The 27423-nt window shown below is 39.7% G+C and overlaps 1 protein-coding gene across 19 annotated transcripts in view; it reads right to left on the minus strand.

The window, feature by feature from the left end:
* LAMA2 (laminin subunit alpha 2) overlaps nt 1–26325 on the minus strand; it is a 352990-nt gene extending 326665 nt beyond the window's left edge. For 14 of the 19 annotated variants that reach the window (XM_083434703.1, XM_083434700.1, XM_083434697.1 and 11 more), the window contains exon 1: nt 25911–26234. In XM_083434703.1, coding sequence (XP_083290829.1) covers nt 25911–26043 — 133 coding nt within the window. In that variant the 5' untranslated portion in view covers nt 26044–26234. Of the gene's footprint in view, nt 1–25910 lie in introns of all 19 variants that reach the window. The other 5 variants (XM_083434696.1, XM_083434695.1, XM_083434693.1 and 2 more) reach the window with 1 other exon arrangement.
* Between the last annotated feature and the right edge of the window lie 1098 nt (nt 26326–27423).

Consider the following 27423-nt stretch of genomic DNA (forward strand, 5'->3'; position numbering starts at 1 on the left):
TATCCAAATAGACTCAGACTAGGAAAGACTTCAGTTTGCTGAAAAAAGAACTTCAGTAGGTGCCAAAAAGAAAACAGATGTGGGACCAGTCTAATATTCAAGGGAACAGAATTTCAAAGTGTAGGTGTCACAACACTAAAGCCCTAGTCTTATATTGTGCAAAACAGATTGCCTGATATGATAAGATCCACAGTAAACTCTCACCTGCAGAATGCAATTATTATGCCAATTGGCTAGTTGCACATTAATTTGCTTTTTCCTACATGCGCAGCTAGGTTGAGCCACAGGTGAGATCCAGGAATAGTTTGAGTGGACTTTCCCTCCCTTCCGCAATCCTCCATGTGCCCTCAAAATCTACTATAAGGGGCTAGGGAGCAGTTGTAGGTGAGCTTAACAGGCTGGAGGGAAGCAGGTTTCTGTTGTGCAAGTGGAAAGACATCATTATATGATTACAAAAGGAGTTTGGCATAGTAAGCGCATAAGGCTATTGAATGATCTATATGATATGCCCACTATCTACACTATCTATTCATCCTTCAGAATACATCATAAGGATATTGGAACAGGTCCAGACTTCATCATCTCTGGTAAAATCATATCTGGCAAACTGTTCTTTCAGAAAAGCAATAAAAAACGCCCAAAAATCTCAGGGATCTCTGAGGCTACTTAGTTCATTTTATACCCTTTATCAATGCCTCAGGAGCAGGTCTCAGTCCTTCATTAACCAAGAACTCATTCTGAAAGGACTCAGTGTTACTGTTTTTGCCCCCCCCCAATACTTCATAACCTATGGAATATTGTGCATTTTGTACTGTTGTCTTTGACTTTTTAATGGTTGTTATTTCTTCTCTTGATATATAGCTGTTTATATGAAATGTACACATATAAACAAAATCTAATAGAGCTACCTTAAAATAAAGAGGCTCCTTCTGTCCATGGACTGATCAATTTGCCCTCCTGTTTCAGCTCCTTCCCCAGTGCCATCTCCTACAACATTCTGGGGGATTCTCTTACTCAGCAGAACAATTGTGGGAAGTGACACTGGGGGCTGCAGCCTTCCCTTCTGACATCAAAAGCACCCCCTGAGCAGAACTCTTCCCAAAGCATGTTCCCCCTGGCGGGAGTGAAATCTGGATACAATCCATTATTATTGCAATGAATGGTTGCTACTTCTAAATTGAGTTGTTACTGCTTCTAATTAAAACCAGAGCAAACTGATAAACAATCCAGCACTCATTAGAATATGACAGATTGTGCATTCAGAGAAATTATTTTCTGTTAAAAAAACCCAAAACACCAGAAACATATTTTGGGGGATTGGGGGATTTTCCTGAGACTTTTTGTAAGCCTGTTTTTGCTTGGCTGTCTATCCTGCTGTTCTCAAAAGCAAACACTGGTTGGCAAATTGTTTCCAAATATATTGCCTCAACCAAGTGGTATCACAGAAGTCATTCTGCCATTTCACCAGCTGACAAGAGCATGAGAACCTACTGAAGAGAACCATGAACAAAATACATCCCAATTTCTTAATTCATACAAAAGCTTTTGGTTAGCTGTAATGAGTCCTAAATACTTTGTTGTTTCAATTATGGATTTTAATTTTTGTTGTTTCTAAATGGATTTTAAAAATCATTATAAAATAAACTTAATAAATGCTGGACTTTTTTTTAATACTATCACTTTTATTTAAAGGAGTTCAGGTATCCCCAAGATACATTCTATCTTATTCCATCTATCAGTGTACAAACTCAATTGGGTAGGGTTTTTAAATTTTATTTTCCATGTTCTTCAAGGAAAAGGTCAGCAGAAATAATAAATATAGAGCATTCATTGTAGTTGAAGCCGTGAATGGAGAACCAGGGCTTGGGAAGTTGCAGTAAACACAGGACTGCCATTTCGGGATTAAAGAAGCCACAATTTTATTGATTACACATGTCAGCAGGTTTGGGCACAGGCATTAGTTGTGTCTTCTGCATCAACCAACCCATTTGTTGGTTTATTAATTGGCAGGGATAACCAAGGTTAAGGGTTGCCCTATGGGGACCACAAGAAAAGCCCCTCCTACATGAAGTCTAAGTTGGCTGCTTTCAAGGAGGTATTCTTGCAGATACCGGTACTTGGCCCCAACAATTCAGGGCTTTACAGGCCATTTCTAGCACCTTGAATTAGGCCCAAGATTACACAGGCTATGTAGGGTTATAGAAGTTCTTACCTCTCTCTGCCCCAGCCCACATTTACAATACTAAAATAATAATACTGCCCCATTTTACAGGGTTATTGCAAGAATTATAACAAGTCAATGTTATACAAAATGCCATTGCTAAGATTTTTAAAAAAGGTGCCCTTCAACATTCAGGGCCACTTAATGTTTACCAGTTAGTTAATTTGTTGAAAAATGAAGCTTCAACTAGTTGGAACATAATGCTCAAGCTAAGCATCATGGATAATTCTGCTATCACTAAACCTCATATGTGACACCTTTATGACATATGCCTTCAATCTTTTTATTTTCTGTGTACTATACTGTTGTATTAAATTTCAAATGTTTTCAGCCCAGACCTACAATATCTTCACCCCAGACCAATCTACTAAAATATATGAAATCCTTTCCATATGGGGTTGTCTGTATATTTGATGAGTATGTTCTCCACTCCTTCATTGAAGTAATTAATGATAATGTTGAACAGATCAAGCACAAAACAAATCCCTGTTAAAACTCTGGTTGGTACATTTCCAATATGGCATTGATCCATTGTTAAAAACTATAAGTGGAATTCGAACTACTATTAGTTTTTTTAAAGTCTGATGAAATAAAAGAAAGGTATATTTGCTGAATATCTGACAGTTGCTTGAATGCCTCCTTCAACGGCATAATGCAGTGTTGAATTTAAAAATTCATTGAGCTTCTATTTTGAAACCAATAAGGAATGACAGTGTACTTCTTGTAAAATAAAGTACTCATAATTCAAATCTAAACTCCAAGTAATGATAATATTTCATGTGAAATATATATACAAAACACATAAGATAAATTCTGATTTGATATCATGTCACCATCCTTGAAGAAGGTAAAGTACTCTCTGTTCAAAACAACTTCCACGGTAGAATACATGCACACACAAAAACACTCTTTCTTCATTCTCTTCACATCCATTAAGCACTTACACAGCCACAAGTTTTAAGAGGAATATTCAAATTCGCAGTCCATAATCTCCTGTTATTTTCTGGTGGCAAATACCCACTAGTAATTCAAGGGAAAATTCTAGGAGCAGGCTTTCAGTTACATACTATTCTTCAAGACTAGCTGTTCAAAGCAAAAACAAAATACCGTTGGTGCCAAGTCTATACTTTCCTCAGAATAAAGACACACAAGACCTGAGAAAGCATGATGGGCTATAAAAGGGGGGGGGGCAAGCCCTACACTGAAGCACTCCTTCCTCCCTTTCTACTGCATATTTCCCTAAATTTTCTGCCTGCTGCTAAACATCATGCAGAACTCAGAACTAGAATTAGGAACCCAGGATTTTGGATCCTCACTCAAAATGGAAAGAGCTTACTATTATAGGGTTGCCATATCTTGAAGAGCAAGAAAAAATACAGCCCAAGTCGTTGCCATCCTGAACTGGGGAACTGTGGGGCTGCTGCCACACCCGCACACCTATTTCCCTGGCTCAGGCTGGCAGTGGCTGCAGAGTGCAGAGCCTGAGCCTGAGCCTGAGCCTGAGCCCCTTAAACCCCCTCCCCCCAAACCCAGACATTTCCTTTAAAATGTAAAAATCTGCCCAGATGGGTATGTTGGGCCCCCAAAAGAGGACATATCCGGCTTTTACCAAACGTATGGCAACCTTAGTTGGGGATGTCACAGCATGCTACAGTTAATGCTGAGTAACAAATAGAGGAAATATGTGAAACCAGAGCTTATTTACAACCTTCCTAACTATGGTTTGGACTCGGAGCATTGTCTGAATTGGGGCTGTGCTTAAATTACAAATATTAAAACCATACTAACAGCATTCATATCACAGTGAATGCAAAATACACATTAATGTATTGACAGCATTCCTCAAATGGGTATTTATAGTTATCCGTGGAGATAGTTTATGCCAGGGCCATCGAACAGGTCGATCGTGATCAACTGGTCAATCGTGGGGTGTCCCCGGTCAATCATGGTTGATCGTGTGATCTTGATTGATCAATCACCCCCCCCAAAAAAAATAAAAAGCTCAACAACTTTGGTCAATCCAATGGGTAGATCACTGCCACTATTTTTATAGTTGGAGTAGATCGCAGTCTTTTGGGAGTTGGACATGCCTGGTTTATGCATACCATTGTCCTTTCTAGTTTCTTACTATAATCCTATGAACTGTAAATCAAAAATACTAATTCACCCTGCAGGGGACTTGCAAGGGTTCAGAAGGCAGTGCTGATTCCTGGAAACAAAAACCAAAAACATTATGAGCAACAGCTCACACAAGAAGCCTCAAACTGATGACCACTGTATGGTGAGTAATGAATTACAATACCAGAATGTGGTTTCAAGTGTCAGATTCCAAAATTAATCAGGTTTATTGAACCTACACATAAGAATCAGTCTTGAATCCTGGCCATAGGAGAGAGGATAAATTAATAAAACACTGTATGTGCACAGATTTTGTGTCAGTGCCAAATCTGATATTTTAGACAACCCCCACCCCAAATCAAAAAGAAACCATCACAAAATAATCAGGGAAAGAAAGCCCAACTATGTAACAATTAAAAACAACCATTCGTGAAAGAAGCCAGTTCAACTTGCAACAAATCTCTTTATATTCCCAATTATTCCCTTAAACTTTGTCAGCCAGGCTGAGTCCTTTACCTAGCAGCTGAGCTCCATGCAAGGGGAAAAAAAGGCTGATTAAATACAGCCTTGGACAGATGCCCATAGCATTGTGATTGATGGCTGAAATATGGACCCTGAAAGGATCCTACTGATTGCAAACATCAAAAAGCTGAGTAAGTCAATGTAAACGTCAGACTCTTTTCACTGCACCCGAAGCCAACAAACTAGGTGTTTGTTTTTTAACCTCTTCAAAAATATGCAATCTGAATATAAATGCTTTACAATCTTATTTCATGATATTTGAAGATACGGTTTCACAATTGTAAAAATAAGCATGATTTTATTCTGGGCAATGAGGTTTTGAATGTTTTTGTCCAAATTTTACTGATTCTCCACTCACAATCACTAATATGAACTGGAAGCCTGACTCCACCAACTAAAATGCACTGAAAATGTGAAAGGCAATCTCATTTTTTTACCACTCGGATGTGACTACATAAAGGTTGTTAGAACCCGTCCTGAAACTTGAGTCCTGAATGCAAAGAAATCTATGGTTTAATTCTAGGGGGAATTGTGCTTCTGTAATTACAGACAAGTGCCCTTTAAATATGTGTATTTATTTATTTGCTCAAAAAATTACATTCCACTCTCCCCACCCCAATGAATTATTCAATATGGTTTACAAAAATAAAAAATAAAAATAAAATAAAACCATCATTAAAACACAATTATGAGAAGAAAAAAACTTGAAATTTCCAAGGATGGAAAGAGGGAGATGTGAACAACAACAAAACTGCAGAAAATGAGGAAGAATGGCCACCACCACAGGCAATTGTAAACTGGTCAGTTGTTTGAATGGAAAACTGAGACAAGGCCTTGTTCTAGAAAAGCTGGTTAGCCTATTGATGTTTAGCTAGGATTTTAACAAGAAGCTGAAATCACCATATGAAATAAGTATTCGGGGGGGGGGGGCTACAGATAAATATTTGTGGATCAGTATCCAACACATGCAATGTCACTTTCTGATGAGATTAAAATAAATGTAGGTTTTGCATGGGACTCTCAAGAGTCTCTTGAGAGTCCCACGGACTGCAAGATGATCAAACCTATCCATTCTGAAGGAAATCAGCCCTGAGTGCTCACTGGAAGGACAGATCCTGAAGTTGAGGCTCCAGTTCTTTGGCCACCTCATGAGATGAGAAGACTCCCTGGAAAAGACTCTGATGTTGGGAAAGATTGAGGGCACAAGGAGATGGGGACGATAGAGGACAAGATGGATGGACAGTGTTCTTCAAGCTACCAACGTGAGTTTGACCAAACTGCGGGAGGCAGTGGAAGACAGGAGTGCCTGGAACCCTCTCCCGCACCCAGATGGCGTAGCCTATATGGACTGCGCATGTGTGGCAACCCGTACAGACTGCGCATGTGCGGCATCCCATACGTGCACACTTCATACAGAATGCCACACATGCGCAGTCTGTACGGGCTACCATTTGCATGGTGACTGTACAGGCTGCCGCGTGAATGGCAGCCCATACGGACAGCGGGCGAGAGCAGCAGCCCCTACGGATGCCCGTACAGATAGCGCGTGAGAGCAGCAGCCCGTGCAGACGGCGCGTGAGTGGCACCTATACGGACTGCGGGCGCCCTCAGCCACTCTACAGCTGGGAGGAGGCAGGGGCCATCTTGTCACCCCTTGTGTAGAAGGATGTCACTTCTGTCAAATGATATTGTGTGTAAAGACTTCCATAACTGGTTGAAAATGAGAACAGGACCAAGCCCTAGAAAACATGCTGATGTGTCATTGTTCCCCATACTTACTGAACACTGTGCTATTACTGAAGATGTTTGGAGGATTCTGTGCATGGGAGACACAATATCTGTTAATTGGTCAGCTTTTACGAACTGCTGCTTTGATAAGCAACAGCAGTAGCTAGGAGCTTATTCCTGACTGCCAACAAAGTCCATCTCCCCGCTTTGTACGCCTTATAGGTTCCAACTTGCAAGAAAAGTTACAATGCAATCACTTTCAAACACCAGATTCTTTCAAGGCCAATGAGATCAATGTAGCACCTTTCTTTAGGAGTTCAAGTGCAGCAATGCCTGGTATCCTTTTGACATCTTCTTCCCAAAGGTGTTTAGGAGTACTGTGAGTCATGGGGGATTTTCACTTTTATAGAACTGTCATCGAAAAGGGAAACATGTCTCCTAAAATAGTTTTCAGTTCATGTTCCGTAACCTGAAAACTGTTTTTGTAGGCACACCACTTACACCACTTTCACAGATGCAGTGGATTCAGGTCCACAATTTCATTTACACGATCATATCTTCTACACCATTAAACTCTTTTGAAAATATCATGGCAGCTCAAAGAGGTGCCAGAACACACTATAAACACCTCCTTCATTCTCTGAGATGGCAATGGTGCCCACCTGAGAGGTGTCAGAACTGAGCTGCAGTCAGGTAGAGCATGTAACACTGGCCTTATTACTTTAACTCAGTCTAAGCCAGTTTCAGCTTTTGCTGACAATGTTGTCCTTTGGTTAGTTTTAAATTAACGTTACAGATTATTTTTTTACAGGCAATGAACAGTTTCAAGCAGAATGAATCATGGCATCTATGTATGCAAGGAGGGCACAGTGGGAAAGCAAAAGGGTATTTTCAAACCACTTTAAAGCTACCATGTGTGAACTGTTCATTTTGGGGGAAGGAAGAGGGGGGAATATGTTGATCCCTTCAGATTTTTTTTTTCTGTTTCTGTTTGAAACAAAAAGTAGGTTTGCAAAAGTAGTCCTATGCTCACGTTTGTTGTCTATTATATCCCAGGCATTCTCTCGCTCTGTGTGTATGTGCGCACTTGTGTGCAGGGCTTTAAATTTGAGGATAAAGTTCTTATCTCCACCTGGATAAGATTTAAAGGGCAAGTTGGCTTTATGTGAAAAATGTCAACAGTAATTTTTCTTCAGTGGAAGACATACTTATAAAAGAAAGAGTAAGACTATTGTCAGGGGAGGTGCTGTGTTTCATAAACTACATTTTGAAAAGCATAGAGTAGTTGCAATTACAGCCAATGATGTCTTGAATATTACATCTGAACTAAAACCAAATTTAAAAGGCAACAGGTCACTAAAATACAGTGGGATTTCCACCCATTTCCCCTTACATTTAAATTGTTGTAAGTACTGACCTGCTGGGTAACTGCAGTTAAAGTGTATTTCTCTGCAGGTAACATTCATAGCACTGGAATATGACAGATATTGGGTCTCCAGTTTTAATGCATGCCAGTTCTACTTAAATCATACATGTACATGGAACGTAGTCACTGAAATAATGCAACGGATTTAGAATAGCAGAATACAGAAAACAGAATGAGCCTGAAACTGGCTGTATATTGTTTGGTGGACCAGCTACATGTGGAATCAGGCAATCCTTTAAATGTTCACCTAGCCATACAGAAGCTGCTTTACCATAAACATCTTCCACACAGCTCAGAAAAACATTTCAGTAGAGAGGAAGTCACATGAGTCTTTCTGATTTCCGAGGCTTACCCTTCCCAGTCAAACAGCTGACGGGGGGGGGGGGTTTCAACCTTTTCCCCCAACTACAAAACAGGCAAAAAGTGGAGGAAATAATCCCATATAGCCAAACACTCTGAGTGATTTTATTGTGAACATATAGCGGGCCAAATCAATAATTCTAACCCAGTACAGTATATTGACTCCAAAAGCAGCTCACACTGCTACATTAGATCAGGCCTGCAGAACCTGTCTCCCAACTAATAAATTGCAACCTACCAACTATGCTTGGTGGCTCACCCAGGACTTAATAAATCTGGCTTTGCAACACACCACCAACAGTGGAATAGGAGGTTAAGAAAATGGCAAGTTACAATTACTTAGTTACATTTCCATCTATGTAACATGGTTCTCCTGATGATCAATAGTGAATTTTGTGTTCAGCATGGATTTCGCAGAAGTATTAGAAAATAGTTTGCTTCCTCTCAGGTAATAGTTCCACGCTGTTTATCTTTAAACAACAGATGGTGACATCTGGAGCAGAATGAGGACGATATTAACCTACAAAAGCATTTAGAAGCCTTCCCCATCTGAGTTGTTTCACATAGTATAAAATTCATATAATACAAAATCCTAGCAAGTCATCACTGGAAGGACTGTGATTTTAAATTGTTAAATCTGTGTGCAATTGGTCATAAACAACACTTTAGTGCTGTCAAAATACACATCTTTAAGTATTGCTTCATCTATTATCTTGCTGGGCTACTTGAATTTAAGGATTATCTTGTCCTTATGTTGCTCAGAACAGTGGCATTAGGAACATCTATCCTTCCAGCTAATGTTTTGAAGCAAGAAAATACAGCCTCCTCATGAGGGCTGTTTTTCATGTCTGACACCATTAGAGCTGAAGACCTTCCTTTTTGGCTTACTGTTCTAGGAAGAAAGAACAAGAAGATCTCAAAGGAAGATTTGTACTTTTTCTGTGTTCATTCAAGTTCAGTTAAGGCAGCCAAGTTCATTTCAAATAAAACAAAGCCATCCTGCTGGGATGGTGGGTATGAACCACACCTACTCTCAAAAGATACCCAAGGCTACAGCTGCTGTTCCTTTATTTCAAAACAAGGTTCAAACACAGTCAGACTACACAAACACAAGAACATCATAATCCTTCTTGCAAAACAATGAAAACATGAGAGCATGTAAATTATGTTAATTTGGTTTATTTGATTTCTCAATCTCTCTCTTAACTGGTACATAACTTTCATACACTTTGAAGGGTCCCAAGGATCACAATAGCTCCCTCAAACTCACAAAAGAACTGACTCAATTCAGCCATCATACAAACCATGGTTTGTATTAGCTACAGTTAGTAATCCACACAATGGTTGCACATACACAGCAGGCTAACCATAGTTTATAGCCGCTTGTCTGCTTTTATTGTCTATCTGTTCAGCAACTCAGCCTCATAACTTCGTTTCTGTCTCTGAAGGGCAGTAGCTTCTCAAAGTGGAACAACATCCATCTTCATAGGGCAGAAGCCTACTGAGGCAGAGCTAAAGCTCGGATGCTTAGAAGTATCTTGTGAATTCAAACATAACCACAAACCACAGCTAGGCAAATTAACTTCAAACTGTTGTTTGATATCCTGCTTTGGGAAGCCCCATTGCATTAATCTGCCATGGTTTGGCACTACGTCTGAATACAGTCACTGAATGACATTCAGAAGAAACAAGGAGTATTTTTATACTATAAATGTGAATTAGTTATACTTTAGCATGTTGTGGCTGAACAATTCTAAGCTTTCCTGAATAAAATGGTTTTTCTTGGCCCTTTTCAGTCTAGGGTTTGCCCTGGCTATGTAACAGAATCTGCTTCAATAGCTCTGACAGATTATCTTCATGGTTTCAGGAAGAAAACTTCCCCAGCCCTACCTGGAGATGTCAGAGATTGAACCTGGCAACTTTTGCATGCAAAGCAGGTGCCTTACTATTGAGCAATGCTCCTTCCCTAGAGTATATTTTTCATAATTATTTCTGTAAGAGTATAATGTGGAGGACCTAACAGAATCTTTTTAATACACTTAATTCTACAGCCTATATTGTTTGCTGTACTTATTTTTTGCTGTTACCAATGAGATGGGGGGTGGGGGTGGGGAATTCTAGTGCTTATTATTGTGTAGAAGCCCAGTACAGGAATATTAACATCAGGAGGATGAAAAGAGAAATAACAATGTCATCCCCAAGCGAGAAACTTGAAAGTGAATAGCTACTTGGAAGTCCGTCCTATTGAATAAAAAATTGTACACCTAACCATAGCAGAAAAGCAGAATTAACCACATTCTCTTTACTAAGAAGCTATGTAAGCCACATTCGTTTTTCTTTTTTGTCTAAAAGTGAACTCAGCATCAATGCAAAACTGCAGAGGAAGAGGAAGAAACCCTGAGCTTCTCCTGCTGTTTTATGTACAGTTACATTTAGCAACAAATCACAGCACTGACAGGAACTAAAAGAGAGCAGTAATAATGGAGGTTGATTTTGGACACCCATTTATTTTATCTGGCATATCAGCAATACTACAGGAAACTCTGTTCCAGATGAGAATGCATGGCGCGCAAAGGCTTGCAATGTTATCAGATTTCCAATATCTCATGATGTGCTTGCTCTTGGTAGGATGTGAGTGTAGTAACCAACTCCAGATGCATTATCTAGGACACTTGTACAATTATTTAATTTATAGTTTCCTGGACACATTATATAAGCTGAAATTTACAATTTGTTTATTAGCTTAAAAGAACACACCCCTGGGAGCTGACTCACAAGGTTAGTACCAATCCCTCCTTCATTTCCTTTCTCAAGTCTAATATTACTGTGAAGCTAAGAGAATAGGAGTTAATAATTAGAACTTATAACCATGGGGCCCAGTGAAAATCAGGATTTTATCTCCTTATCTGCTACAAAATGCCAGATTGGGGGTGAGGAGGGGGGGAACAAATCGATTTCTCCTATGTTCTAAGGCTTGGGGAATTGCTAAAGGTTTTCCTCCTTATTGACAGGCTGTACTGCATCTAGCAATTTCTTTCTCAGCTAAACACTGAGAAAATTACTCAGATAGTCAGTGGCATGACCCCTGAATCCAGCAGCAATCCAGACACAGAGCCAGAAACTGCAGAGGCACCAGCTAAGCAGCATGATCAAGTTCAGGGCCCTGAGCTGTCTGCTGGAGATCAGGGTAACACGGCACACAAGTCTGTCCAAAGGAGCCCCCAGAAGAATGTCCTGGGCTACCAGGACCTGTAGTCTGTACTCACATGGCCAACTTCCCCTAAGTCTGAGAAACTAGGTGCTTCTAACCACACATCACTTGGTGCAACAGTGCAGGGAGAATACCAGGGAAGAGCCTATGGAATGGAGTGGGAGGCAGAGGTTGACCCTTTAAGACTCTGAAGAGAGTGATGTCTGAATACATACTTTAAAAGTCTCCTAACTTCTGATGAAGCAAGTTGCTCACTTGGAGCTATGTGTCTTGAAACCTCTGACCACTGGGCCATCCTCCTCAGATAAGTACAGTGGTACCTCGGGTTACATACGGTTCAAGTTACAGACTCCCCTAACCCAGAAATAGTACCTCGGGTTAAGAACTTTGCTTCAGGATGAGAACAGAAATTGCACGGTGGGGGCGTGGCAGCAGCGGGAGGCCCCATTAGCTAAAGTGGTGCTTCAGGTTAAGAACAGTTTCTGGTTAAGAACGGACCTCCAGAACGAATTAAGTATGTAACCAGATGTACCACTGTAGTGGGGAGGCTATGTGGCAGAGGTGTCATGCTTTGTGGGTTGTGCCAAGACCAGAGGAAGAGGCCTGGTGAGTTGAATAAAGGAAGCCACCTAGCAATTTGCTGTGGGTTATTCACACACACTCTTCCAATGGTTGGAATCCAATGCAAACATCTCCTTTTCTCATTAAATAGGGTTTAGCTTTACCAAGAAAGTGAAATATTATTGAGGGCATTCTAAAATGAAATTGTGTGGGTTGTGTGTCACTGTGTGAGAGAGTGCTGAAAAAGATCAGTAGCTTTAATGTAGTACAACCTGAGAACATTCTGAACAATTTTGTTCCTTAGAGCTTTGAAAACAGATGTTCGCAAGGTCCAGCTGACATCTTTCATTTTAGCCAGCAAAATGTGGGATGATTCCAGGAAACTGATTGTTCATGTAAGCAATGTGTGTCTCTATTAAGGAATTCCAAGACCTCATATCATTACTATGTTTTTATTTCTAAGGAGACTCCCCCCCCCCTTTATTATATTAGAACACCATTAAAAAGCAGTCATATTGGATCAGTCTGATGCATGATCCAGATTTAAACAGTGGTCTTCAAATGGAACTACAATAACATAATTATAGAATGTACTGACCTTGTTGGTCTAATTTCTCATGTGTCTAAAGCTGTCACCAGTTAATGTAATTCCAAGATGCAGAGATATCTTTCATATACATTTACATTCAATAAGCATAATGGCTGCTAGCACTTAAGTGACCCATTGCTCAATAACTTGTTCAATCATTTAGTCACTCAGCTATTTCTATTATACCACAAGTTATAGGACAAGCTAACCTCAACACAATGCAAAAAGTAAATTTCACACTATATGAAATTAATTTGTCCTGCAACTTGTGCTATAATGTGAAATTTCCAGAGATTATTGGTGGGGGACAGCTACAAGGGGGAGTGGGTATTCCCTTAAAGCATCCCTCATTGTTTTACAGACAGACGTCTTCTGTTACTTAGGTGGCACCCATTGGGTCTCCCACTACATGTTTTTAATTTTACATTGTAAATTACTAGGTATGTATCCTGCATCTTTGCACGAAGTGAAAGGGTATATAATTGATCTAGGGAATAACTGCATCAGAATGGGCTGATTCTTTACATTCTACTTATGGGCTTTTCAGATACCGTATTTTTCGCTCTATAAGACGCACCAGACCATAAGACGCACCTAGTTTTTGGAGGAGAAAAACACGAAAAAAAATATTCTGAATCTCAGAAGCCAGAACAGCAAGAGGGATTGCTGCGCAGTGAAAGCAGTAATCCCTCTTGCTGTTCTGGCTTCTGGGATAGCTGCGCAGCCTGCATTCGCTCCATAAGACGCACACACATTTCCCCTTACTTTTTAGGAGGGAAAAAGTGAGTCTTATAGAGCAAAAAATACGGTAAATCTGGTTGGCTACTGAGGGAGACAAGATGCTGGATTAAACGGTCCTTGGGTTTCAACCAGTTATGTTCTTAAGTTAATATTGGGTGATACCATTCATGAACTCAGGGCATGTCAACCTGGAAAAGTAACCCATCTAGGAAGAGAAAAATTATTGTTGTCTGGACAGCCTAGGACCTCCATACACACTGCCCAGGCTTGCACCATGGGAAAGACATTTCAGTTTGACTTCAACCCTGGACGGGCACTTCATTGTCTCTTGAGAGAGACAGATGCCAAAAACAAATGTTAATATAATGGCATGATGTCATTGCCAAAATATGTAGACAAGACCATTCTTGACCATTGGACCCACTATTGGTCTCATCCACTCAATGTGCCGAAGCCTATCTTTGCATGCAGAGGAAGTCCTTAACTCACTGAAGGTTTAGCCAGCCAATCAAAACCATTCCGGGGTGTGGCTGCTGTTGCATGCTGGCAGCTTCCAGGAGCCACAGGTGAGAGCTGAGTGCCAGGTGGGACCAAAGATGGCCAAACTACCCCAAAGAAGAATGATAGTACCCACTAGAGGTACTATTGCTCCCTTAACATTTTAATTTGCCCCTAGAGCTCAGTACAATCAGAAAGGTTTCCATACGTGCAAGGATCTACTCCGTGACCAAATAATCCGACAGCCTTCTCTGGGGTATATTAAAGAGATCAGGTTTCTTAAATAAAACCATATTCCTCAATAATTTATGTTCCCCTCTACACAACACATTGGGTATGGTCACCAGAGACAACATTTCACAGTGACATCATAAATACAATGCTGAAAATACCTTCCTGCTTTTAGGTTTAATATGCTGGATGATACTAATAAGTTGAGGTACTTTTCTTCACTGTCCTGTACAAATCTTTGTACAATGTAACTATGAATAATGATGTATACTATGGCATTACAGCAGGAGATTATTTTTGCAACTTCACTATCACCACTGGCAATGATCTGTTTTACAAGAAAAGATGCAATGACAGTGATTTTATCAGCCTGGTTATGCTCTCATGATTTTAAAAATACATCATTGTATTAAAGGTTTTTGTTGTTCTTTCAAGAGGCACTGTTGATAGAAGAAAACAATTCTAGTACCACTACCAGGAATATATAATGACTGACAAAATGCAGGGGAATTATGCTGGTTTCAAACTGTTAGAATACAATTAAGTCATTACAGTCAAGTCACAGGGCATTTCTGGAAGATTAATAGCCAACCATGGAAGGTTGGTGGCTCTTGGCAATATCTTCAGTCATTACCCAGGAAAAGCCATCATTAATACATGAAAATTACCCTGCCTACGGGCAGTCATTGCTATTATAAAATGAAAGTGTAGAGAAGGGAAAAAAATATTTTAAAAGTCTTTTTTTTAAGTTTGCAAATCCCTCAAATTTGATTGTGACAAGTTTTCTGAAAATTAATGTCTCCTGTATTATCCAGTGCAATTGCTTTTCAACTTCCAGTTACATTTATAATTACTTATGACAAAATTAAAGTGGCAAGAAGAATACCTAATGCAGCTTGTTTTTTAATCTGTATTTATGTCCCCAGAAAATATCTAAATCTTTGATCTTCATTCTACTGAAAACACTCTAGGGGTACATATTATTTATTCTTCATTGCCCTTTTCTCAAAGACAGCCAATAAATAGCATTGCAAATCCACATAATTATACTCTCAGAAATGAATATAAATATACATACATGTTTGACTGAATCTACATAGAACAGCAGATTGGAACGTATTTTGGAAAGGTACAGAGGGAGGAGAGGACAGGAGTTCCTTCTGCAATCAGAAATCCTTGCACTGATGGGACATGGATGTTGAATACAGCCCAAGGTACCTTTGGAGTAAAGGTAGCCATGTCATTAAGCCAACCCAAATGTCTTAAAGTAAGTGTGCAAGTTTCTGAGTTCTGAGAATTCTTCATCAGGAGATTAGTCAGGTTCTGACCATTTATACTTTTAGGCATTTAACTAAAACACAACTGTTTCAGAAGGCTGCTTTGGCTGAGATGGATTATAGTTTATATTTTATAGGATGTGTTTTTCACATCCTATATGATGTGTTACTGATTTTTATGTGGTGAGCTGCTTTGCGAGAGGCCATAGCTCAGCAATGGGGCACCTGCTTTGAAACTCCCAGCTTCAGCAACATTGTTCTAGCTCAGAGGCCAGCTTTGGAGACAGATGATATCCCTTCAGCCAATAGCCACCAGACACATTCCAAGTGGCACAGAGGTTCTGCAGTGATGGCTGCCCATTCCCAGAGATGGCTTCAGGGTTGAAGGGGGTAAGTCTGCTTCTGAAGCCAACAATGTTTTCTGTCGAAAGTTATGAACTCTCCAAAATTTGACAGTTCAGGAATGGTAGCATGCTTTTCAGGAAATGTTAGAATCTACTCTGGATTACCAATTTCTGGTACCATTATTATCTAAAATTTTGCTTTTAATGTAGAAGCATATTGCTACATTTTCTATTCAACAACTGTCATGCTTAATGTATTAACAGAAGTAAAATCACTGACTAAAATCCTGTGTTGAATAATCACCATTCCACAATGAGATGAGTGTTCAACTCTCGCATTTAAGATGATCTTATCACAGTCAAAATACCAGGCATTTGTTGTTCATTTCCACCCATGATTTCTTACTAAGCACTAGCAACCCCAGCTCTTACTCAGTTCTTCAGCTCCAATTGGGAAGACAATAAATTATCCCAACAATTGGACCATGAGCCAGCATTGTTTTTTGAAAAAGGGTTGCCCTCTTTTCTGCCCATTAGCCTTGTCTTGTCCTACCAAGATGACAGTATTCTACTGTTGTTTTAGTTTTCTACAGCTTTTTGTTAAATGTTCTAACTTCACATTTCATTCCAGCATTATAGGCATTTTTATCTTCTGTAAGTGTTTTCCATAGTGCATGCATGAATGGATGGATGGATATAAAATGTCCTTTGTGGCAAGATGCATTTTTATTTGCTATTTAATGCATGGCCAGCTAGACCATAGTATGTAACTCATGTACAAAATGATTTTGTTAGCCTTCAGTAGAACAAATACACATTGGAGGCTCTCTCTAGCTACCAAGATATGTAGGTGGTAGAAAATATCCACATGTTTAACTGACACACTGTTCACTTGTCTGTATTACAACTGGGAAGAAGAAACACAGCAGCTGTACGCATAATCAATGCATAGAGTGTGCATGGCAAAGTCACCCACCCACTCCAGCAAATATTTTACCCACTTACTGTATGGCCAGTGCAGAAGTGATTAGGAGAGGGAAGCACATCTTTTGGTAACACGTCTAACCAACAGAACATTGGCACTATTTTGGAAAGCCTGATTCTTTTGTTTCTGACAGTATTATAAAAGAACCACATTCTATTACATGTGCATACCAACTATATATTCAATTCCAATGACTCATTTTTCTTCCATAGGTGATGTTAATACGCAGGTCACAGTCAGCAAGAGCAATGGATCAGTTCTATGCAATCAGTTCCTGGCTACATTTCTGCCAAAGCAGAACGTGGAATTTCAGGTGGTTAAAAAGACCACTGGTCTAGGTAGACAAGTTCTATACATTCCCTAAAGAAGCAATTACAATGCTTGAGGATTCTCCTGTACCCAGTGTTGTATATGGAGGCACAGGTAGTTCTTGGAATGCCTTTTATCCATATAAGGTGGTTTGCCAGTTGCAACCCTTTCTGGAGAAAGTACACCTGGCTGCTTATATCCAGACTAGACTACTGTAATGCTTTCTTTGCACCAGTTTGTGCAACAAATGTACACATTTGTTGCTGAGCTCAATTGAAAGTACTAGCACTAACCTTTAAAGTCCTAAACTACTGTAGGGTCACCTACATCCTTATGAACCTGCCTTGAGTGTTTTATTGTCTATTAAAGGAATTGTCTTCAAAACTCTGAAAGGGATACATGATATCACACATGAGTTGCATGAACATCCAATTCTATCACATCTGGCACATATCCTGAAGGCATGGGAGTTGTCCTATCACATGACGTATGTGTAGTGTTAGCCATCCCTACTCATTTCTAGATGTTTTCTAAAAATATTTATTCAGGTAGGTCTTTCAAATCTGTTATTCCTTGCCAATCGCCTCTTACTGATGTGTTTGATGTTTTTGTTGTAATAATGTGCCTTTAGTGTGTATATCACCATGTGATGTTTTAAATGAAAGTGTGGTTTATAAATATCTAATTAAATAAAATAAATAGCTCTTTGCAGCTGCTATCCAAGAGCATTTCCTTGCTGCTTGAATAGCAAAACCCAGTGACATGCAAGCATTTATGGCTGTTTGAAAGAACTGGCTATGATTTAAAAGTTTGAAAACAATGCATAAACATTTGACTATCAACTTCCAACAGAATTGGATGCTGGAATAGTACTTAGGCTGGAATGAGAAAGTAAGTTTATTATTCATGGTAAGATTTCACAATAGTCCACTAGTATATCCTTGCTGCAGCTGCTGTAATGACATTAGGTTCTGACTCAAAGGGATAAGCTGTTGCAAGACTCTGGCAAGCCCTTGTGAAATTTGTATGTGTGATGTTGATGAAGCATCCACCAAGCAAGAGGTTTTTTTAAAAATATAACAGGTAGTCCAACCCTGTTGTTAATTACAAAAAACAATATCCATGTATTTCAGGACTGCACTACTGAGTTTTCTATGGAAGTCATGGAAGCTTGGAAGTTCCCAGTCAGTAACAATGTCAACCATACCTTAGCTGGCAAAGTGGAAATCATCTAACATTATAGCGGAGTCAGGTGATTATGAAGTGGGCCCCATCTATCTCTCAAAATATTCCACTGAGAGTGGAGGAACCCAGGAACTGACTTGCTGGCCAGATTCCATTCCCAAGAATTTTCTGGGCCCAAACAATTCTTCCTGAGGCCTCCCTAATGTGGTCATTTCCAGTTGGGAAACAAATATTTTTAAATAACCTGGGGAAGGATTTGCAGGATAGAAACAAAGCAGGGAAGGGTTAAAAGTGTTTTTCTCATACAGTCAGATGAGTTTGCATCTGAAATATGCACTAAAAGGATCAGAATTAAAATAAATCCAAGTTTTTTATATCTCTCCCGTGTCTTTGTTAACTTCCCATTTGAATCATGATTTGTCAAGACTGCTACATATATTTCTTTCCAATTCTATTTGCAGTTATTTAAGGTGCCACACGTTATGTCAGATGGAATCAGATCCTTTTTTTAGGTTGATGATGCAGTTCAAAGCATGAAAGAAGATCACCTGCTTTAAAGATCACTTGCTTTAAACTAGTACATTCTTTCTTGGTGATATTTTGTCTAAAAAAAATATGACAGCTATATTACAGTGGACAGTAAGTGACACTGGCATGTACTGTTGCTGATTGCAATGTTATGAAATACAATCACCATTAAATTTATGTTGTGCTGTACAGAAGCACATCATGTAGACATCTGTATGCATTCTACCATTTGTAGAAGTAATTGTTTTTGAAATGTATTTTTTCCATGAATTTAAGCATTCTGCTTTGATCCATGCTACAAAGAAATGTTTATTATCTTAAATTTCAATATGCTGGTGTGAACAAATTTTGATGTGACATTGCAACTAAAACATCATGTTGCCCCAAACACAAATTGTCACTTTGATATACAATGCTTCTATGTAATGAAACCTAAAATAAGAAGCAGGGGCAACTGGCTAAATACCATGAAGCATACAAAATAAAAATAGAATTTCTCACCAAGATTCCTATGTGTGTATCTTTAAACAGCAAAACAATACAGGAACCCATGTACAATCAAATTATAATCAGCTCATAATCAGTAAATGATGTTTCAGAAACTGTATTCAATGTTATTTTTTCAACCAAAATGTCATTGACGGCCATGCAACTTCAATAGCTGTGTTTCTACCTGCCAAATTCTGCAACATCAATTAGTCACTGAGATTCTTTTTGCCAAATAAGTGAGCCCAAATAAGTGTATGTATTGTAAGTCACTTTGCATTTACTTTTCTTAAAAAGCAACTACTAAATGTAAATAATAATAATAATAATAATAATAATAATAATAATAATAATAATGCAAGAGGTAGTATGCATATAGCAGTCGTAAGGGAACTTGAAGTGCCCCTTCTGAAAAATGTTCTATTCTTCTTCAGTAGTTAAAATCTTCCAATAGTATATTGTGTATCTTGCAAGTATTTCTTATCCCTATTAAACATGTGCCATCCACCTCCTTAAAGAATAAAAACAGCGTCCTTTACAACCACATTACTTTGGTGGCTCATAATCATATAATCAACATCCTGATATTTCAGGCAATAGGGAGACTCAGGAATGAAAAAGTTATTGAACTGTTTGCTCAAGTATAAATCATAGATCACTGTATCCAGAAACAAAAATCATAGTACAAGAGTAAGGGTTATATAATTCAGCAGTGTTGGTAAGGCTTCTCTCAGCTGATTGGGGAGGTAAACAGTTTTCACTGATTCCATCTTCCTCTGTTACCCTCTGAAGCTTCACTAAATCAGTTCTGCAGCATGCCCCAACCCCCTGGGTCAGATTTAGGGTCTGTGAGGGAGTACAAGGAAGAGGGGGAATCACCAAAAATTGCTTCTCTTCTCATTCCATTGATGGAAGACTTACTGTCAGCTGAGCAACACCATTGCACACAACCTTATGAGTGGAATTCAGCTAAGCTTTTATACAGAGTGAAATGAATGGATGTGACTAAGTTAGGTCCATTAATTGCAAAAGAACCTAATAAAAACTTGGACTGAGGAGATCTGATAGCTATCTTCAAATATCTCAAGGGCTGTCACATGAAAGAGGGAACATGCTTGTTTTCTCCTGCTCTGGAGGCTGGGCTTAAACCAATGGCTTCGTTACAAGAAAGGAGATTCCGACTAAACATCAGGAAGAACTTTCTGACAGTAAGAGCTGTTCAACAATGGAACAGTTTCCTTCAGGACTCGGGAGGTCATGGACACTCCTTCATTGGATGTTTTTAAGCAGAGGCTGGATGGCTATCTGTCATGGATGCTTTTGCTGAGATTCCTGCATGGCAGGGGGTTGGACTAGATGACCCTTCCAGCTCTACAATTCTATGATTCTATGAATACCACCCTAAAACTCCAATTTCCTACATTATTTATTTATTGAATTTATATACCACGCTTCATCCGAGGATCACATCTGTAATGCACCCTGGGACCATAGGGTAAAGAGCAGATAATTAATAATAGTAATAGTAATAATAATAAGCATTAAGGCCAAATATTCCAAAAATAAATAAAATAACTGAATTTGATGGGATTTAATATTCAGGCTATTTGCATAGACTATGTTGATTCCATAGTCTTTTTGCAGATGGCCCAGATTTGGATACCAAGTTGTTGAAAAAATATAAATGTAAATGACTAACAGTTCTGCCAGTAAACTACTTCTATAGATTTAGATGTCACATATCAAGTTTGTGGCTCAGGTACTGACCCCTAAATCATTGTCTAACCCAACTGAATATATGAATTTAAAAATTCAATTTCCAAATCTTCAACAAACAGTATATGAAACTAAAATTCATCTAAAGTCTGGGAAGGATGTATTTAACATAGTGTGAAATTTAAAGCTTGTTTAAGCTTTGTGGGTGTTTTTTAATCAATTCCTGGAATTGCATCAAGTATTTTCTCCACTCCCACAAATTTCATTCTAATACTCCAGAGGAGGCAGTGTGTAGTCTGGTTTTTTAAGGGCTACTATATATCTTTTGGGTATGTTTTCCTGAACTAAAACCATTCAAACTTGTAAGATCCAGTGCTCTAAAATACTGTTTTCTTCATACAGACCTAATACTTTTGAAAAGACCTCTAGGAGGAAAAAAAAGCATAGTTCAGCTAACAGAAAAATAAGTAACATATGATGCAACAAGCTAAATATCAAATTAACTCCAGGTTTCTGACCACAAAGTCTCCAAACAACTTTAAAAAGTCAAATTACAGAGTAGCATATTGTCTGAGGTGCAAGATGTGCTGGAATTCTACATTTTAACTGCCATCTGGAAATCCTGTATACGTCTTAACTATCTCATGACCCCAAATGCCCTGAACATGGTTGACAGGCATATATATCAAAATATCCAAAAGTGCCATTTGGTACTATCACAGTTTTTATTACACAGTATTGTTTATTAAATGTAATGCCTCCCCACTGAAGAAAGGACAGAATAACTGTTCCCCATATTGTGCCAAATTCTGAATGTGTGCTTAGATTGGCTTGGAACAAAATGGCAGCTTTGAACAAATGAAATAGTCGCAGATACATCGTAGGGGTGTGGAACTTGTATATTGCTCAATACCAAGCCTGTTAAATACAATCCTTTTCATAATCCTCCCACAACTTCATCCTACCAAGTAGGCAGGAGGTAATTGTGGGGTCACTCAAAGAGCGACAGGATATAAGGACAGACAGGGAACAGCAGCAAACTGTTACTCAGATAAAAAAAAGGTTCCCTAGAGTGTATTTCATACAATGCCTTCTATTCTATAAGGTGTTCAGATATATCCCTCAGGAAGGGCTGACCTTGCAATCCTCTCCTTTGATTAAAGTTTATCTGGATCACTCAAAATATACAATGCTTCAAGGATGACAGAGATGTAATTGTGAGTAACAAGGAAGGCTGGTAATATTGGTGGAAATGTTATGGTGCCTTATCACATCCTTGTTTCTGTATCACCATCATCTATAGCTGGTGTGATGACTAGAGTGTTGACCTAGGACTGGGGAGATCCAAGATAAAGTCTCCACAAATCTCAGCAAGGGATCTTGAGCCAAACCTCTCAGTGTTAACCTACCTCTCAGAGTTAATCAGTCAATTATTCATGTATTTATTGTTCTTTTACCTTACTGCTCCTCCTAAAAGAACGCAGAGAGGCAACCACAATCTTAAAACACAGTATGAATATAAAACATGATTAAAATTACCAACAGAACAATATCAACCTTTAAATCACAATTCAGCAAACAACATTTGACCTCTGTTAAAGTGAATCACTAACTACCAATTGCTGATGATGTGTGGGACAACTGGATATCAGGTGGGAAGGAGCTCATAGCCAGAGGGCTGTCACTGACAAAGTCCTGCCTTGTGCCATTAACAGACAGGTTTCCCTCACCTGTGGGACCACAAGCAGATCTTAAAGCACCAGATCAGATGGTATTGGAAGAGGCACTCCTTCAGGTTGTATAGAGCCATGTGCACAAATATCAACACCATGAATCACGCAGTTAGTTCTAAGAAGAACAGTTCTAAGAAGGGGCATAATATCCCTTATTGCTGCCCCATATAACAATCTTGCAGTGGCAAATAATTAGAACAAAAATAAGGGGAACCATTTACTCCACCCTGAAGCCTTTGAAGATGGACTATAAATGCAAAATTTGATTTGAAGTAATTTTTTTTAATGAAATGATTTTAAAATGTTGTGTTATTTTATTGTTGTTAGCCGCCCTGAGCCCAGCTTCAGCTGGGGAAGGTGGGATATAAATAAAAATTTATTATTATTATTAAAAAATAAAAATAATAAATGCATAATTTCTCTATGCCAGTAAGTGAATTTCTTTCCTTGCTCTTGACTACCTCTCTTTTCATAACCACCCAGATAAATTACATGCAAAGTAGACTTATCTATTACAGTACAGGCATTAAAAACATATGGCATAGTGGTGAGGAGTCACTACTAGAATAACCAATTGCCACCAGAAGCAAAAATTGTGATTTTTTTTCTCAATAAAAACATGGCATACATAACAGGATTGCTATAGTTCTAATCCCTACCCAGCATTCTAGATTTAAGACTGCAGAAGATAGTGGCAGACTATACAGACTGAGCTATACAGTCTGGCTGTTTGTTTCAGTGGGATGTGAATGACATCGGGTTTCTCTAATGCTCTTCTTGGACAAATCATAGCAACATTAACATCCTCATCTGCTTGCTTCCATGGGATCGTGGCAATATTCCAACTCTCAAATGCATCAGCAATGTCCAGGTTCTACTTAAAAGTCTGGCTGTTCTTACTAAGGTCAAGGTTACCCAGAGACCTCAATGCTCCAGAGTTACTTCTGTAGCGCCATCTCCCCCTCCCCTTTTCTTGTTCACCTTTTTTTATGAAAACCATTACTCTACATAGTTCTCAACCCCAATGGAAATAAAGTTGATGCACATACAATTACACCTGTTCATATTGAACTGCAGAATTTCCCCTTCTTCCCTTCTCTTCTCTAGCACTGGTTATCCCTCAATGCTTACATTTACACTCAAAGGTCCTCAACACAAGGACCTGTATTATCTCAGGCTTGGGTTTGCTCTTTGAAGTATTGTGTATGATGATAGTGGTCCCCTATAAATAATAAGGTGAGAAAAATGGTAAAATATGTATTTCTATAGCTGCAAATTACCTCCTCGTCTGAACACTAAATGGCAACAGCAATGGATATGTGCACCAATGTATTTTAAATGTGCTATTTTAAAATGTGACTGACTGCTCTCTGTTTTCCAGTGAGTCTATTTCCAAATGTAGTCAACCTGTCTGAGTTCTCCCCATAGTTTATTATAACTCTATTTAGAATCTGAGAAGACACAAGCAGCCCTATCCTTTGCACAGATCAAAAAAGTTTCCACTTTAGGTGCTCATTCTATATTGTTTAAAACCTATCGTTCTTGTTGTTTTGTAATGTTTTTAAAACATTGTTAAAACATTATGGTATGTTTATAAATTACCTTGAGATGCATGTAAAATGCAATTGATAAATTACTAAACAATAATAATGAAAGGCAAGTTCCACTGATTTCAATGGTGCTTATTCCTAATCATTTGACAGGCCTCATTAATCTTCCAGAGTGTTAAAATTAGCATTAAGGAGCCAGATATTTGAGGTTTCCTAAAGGGCACATACAACCTATAAGTTTAAGGATGATATCCAACTAAGTGGAAAGTTACTTAAGTCCATTCCCCCCCCCCTCACTTAGTTGGCTTAGTTGGCTATTGACCATAGCATCTGGTCCTCTAATGCAAAATGTGGGATGGGCAGAAAATCCTCAGATGAGTCTGAATGTTTTAATTACTTTCAGATTTCTACATTAAAGTCATGAACAGGCCTTGTTATTTTTAGTCAGATCCCTCCACCCCCAACACAGCCATTTTCTAACCTTACCACAAACTTTTCTCTTCAAAGAGAAGAGTACTCTTTGAAAAGCACTCTTTCTCTTTAGCTAAAGCTAAAGCCTATATACAATTACTTCAATATTGTAAGACTTTATTCATGCTGTATGTCTTTTGGAGCCATTTCTTATGCTAATTAATATGACTCTCATGTTATCCTCTTAAGTGATTTTTCTCTTTTTCCAATTGATCATATTGCAGAGTAAGAAAAAAGAAGTATACAATGCAACATTCACCTAGCCCAAACCCTAGGTGCTTACACCATATTTGAGGAGTTATTCCCCATCACCACAATAGTAAGTCATAACAACCTCACTATTTCATGGAACTACCCATCGCATACAATAGCCTGAAGTATTTGGGAAGATGCAGTTTGCAAGTAAAACCTGACAATGGTCTAGCAATAAGCAGAAAAGAGACTGTTCCCTAGAGACACAGGTTCAGTTCTCCACTTCATAAGCATCACTTTCTAATAATATTTATAATAATAATAATAAAATGCCAGCACTGGGGACTCTCAGTTGGAAGGCTTATATTCAGAACCTCAAAGCCGCCTGAAAAAACTGGTGTCAGTTGTGACTCTTGGAGGGACGTGGCCTTGAATGTGTGTCCCGTCAAGTCGTCCACACGTGGTGCCAAGAAGCCCCTCGGTCTGAAAAATCAGATTTGCAACAGGCGCGTTTTGAAGAAATCAAACGCTCTCCAAGGGACCGAAAAAGCAGGGCGGTGGGGGGGGGGGCGAAGGAGCGTAAAGGGAGCCTGACTCCACTTTGCCCTTCTGCAGCGTGGAAGCCCAGCAGCTGCCTGCATAACAGCGTGACCAGAAGAGGGGAAACTTGGAGCCGGGCTGCCTTTCACAGCTCTCCCAAGTGCCTCTTCAGCCCATCTGTGGGAGATGCTACAGTGAAACACCAACCATTTGCTGCTTCTCTTCATTTACTGACGTGGAGGGAAGACTCAGAAGAAGCAGGCGAGAGATGAGGAGAAAGAAGAAGCGGGCTGGGGAGGGAGAGCAACCGAAGTGTGTCTGTGTGTGTTTACCAGAAGCCCCTCACAGCTCTAGGGAACTAGCTCCATGCCGGCAAACTTTACTGTACCTCGTTGCTGAGGCGCTGCCTGTTGCTGCTGCTGCTGCTGCTGGTGGTGCTGCGGCGGCTGAAGAACTTGAGCGCCGCACCGGCTCAGTAAGGCGGCCAGGACCAAGAGAGGAGGCAGAGCGGGTCGCGTCATTGCTCCTCCTCAGCGGCAGACGCCGCGCGCTCTCGCTCTCTCCCGGCTAGCGAAATGAGTTTCAAGAGAAGAGACGCTGCCTGAGAGGGAGAGAGGCGTCGAAGCCGCTGCCACAAGGGAGGGCGCCACGGAAGGATACGCCCCTGTCCCGCTCTGCGCGCTCCCTCAGCCTGGCCCGTTCTCCTCAATCAGGCACCGGCCAAGGGCCTGAGGAGATCACGGGACAATGAACAATCGGGGAAGCCTTCCAAGGACGGAGGAGGCTTTGAGGGAATGAAGAGGGCAGCGAGCGACGCGCGCGCCCGGGGTGGAGGTTGCGGAACAGCGACAAGGTCTTGGCCAGAAAGCGTGAGGAGGAACAACAACAACGGACTGGAAAACAACAGGAATGGGAACTTTTAACAGTAGAAATTAATTAATTGAATATAATAATTAATAATACTGTTATGGGGTACTCTCATTTTCCTACTCATATTGAAATACTGCCCCTCAATGAGGCCAAACTTATATTCACAAAATGTTTAGGGCATGCGTATCCCTGCGTACCCCTCCAGAAAAAAACACTGATAATAATAATAATAATAATAATAATAATAATAATAATAAACAGGACCTCACCTCAGTGGAAGAAGTTTCACAGGACGACCTAGAACTTGCTTCGCCGTCAGCAACTCCAGGCACTGAACTGGACCAATGAATGAGATGCGGATTTGAAGAGGTATACAGTGGTACCTCGGGTTAAGTACTTAATTCGTTCCGGAGGTCCGTTCTTAACCTGAAACTGTTCTTAACCTGAAGCACCACTTTAGCTAATGGGGCCTCCCGCTGCTGCCGCACTGCCGGAGCACGATTTCTGTTCTCATCCTGAAGCAAAGTTATTAACCTGAGGTACTATTTCTGGGTTAGCAGAGTCTGTAACCTGAAGCATATGTAACTTGAAGTGTCTGTAACCCGAGGTACCACTGTACATCGTCTCCATGTAGCAGGCCTGGCATTTTTAACGTGTGTGCACATGTGTCTTGGAGGTTTTCCCGAACTAAAATACTGGGAGAATTGTGGTGATAGTGAAAGGGACGGGGATGGAACAATGGAAGATTCTGGGTTCAAATCAGTTTGGTGAGGTTTAGCCCGCGGGGTATATATTACAGACTCTTGAACAGGGAATGAAGGAGCCTGCAGAGGTTCCCTGAGAATAGATAATAATATGTACAGAACGGTAGCTCTCCTCTTCCCCTTGAGAGAAGTCACTGACCATGAACTGATGAGGAAACCAACACATTGAAAAGATACGTGGGTCAAATAGTGAAGCTGAAGTGATGGGTTCCTTCTTCATTGCTCTCAATATTACTTCCCTCCATTCCCTCTTTACTACACTAGCCC

The sequence above is a fragment of the Podarcis tiliguerta genome, assembly GCF_965153285.1.
Source record: "Podarcis tiliguerta genome assembly, chromosome: 3".
In the NCBI taxonomy this organism is placed as follows: Eukaryota; Metazoa; Chordata; class Lepidosauria; order Squamata; family Lacertidae; genus Podarcis; species Podarcis tiliguerta.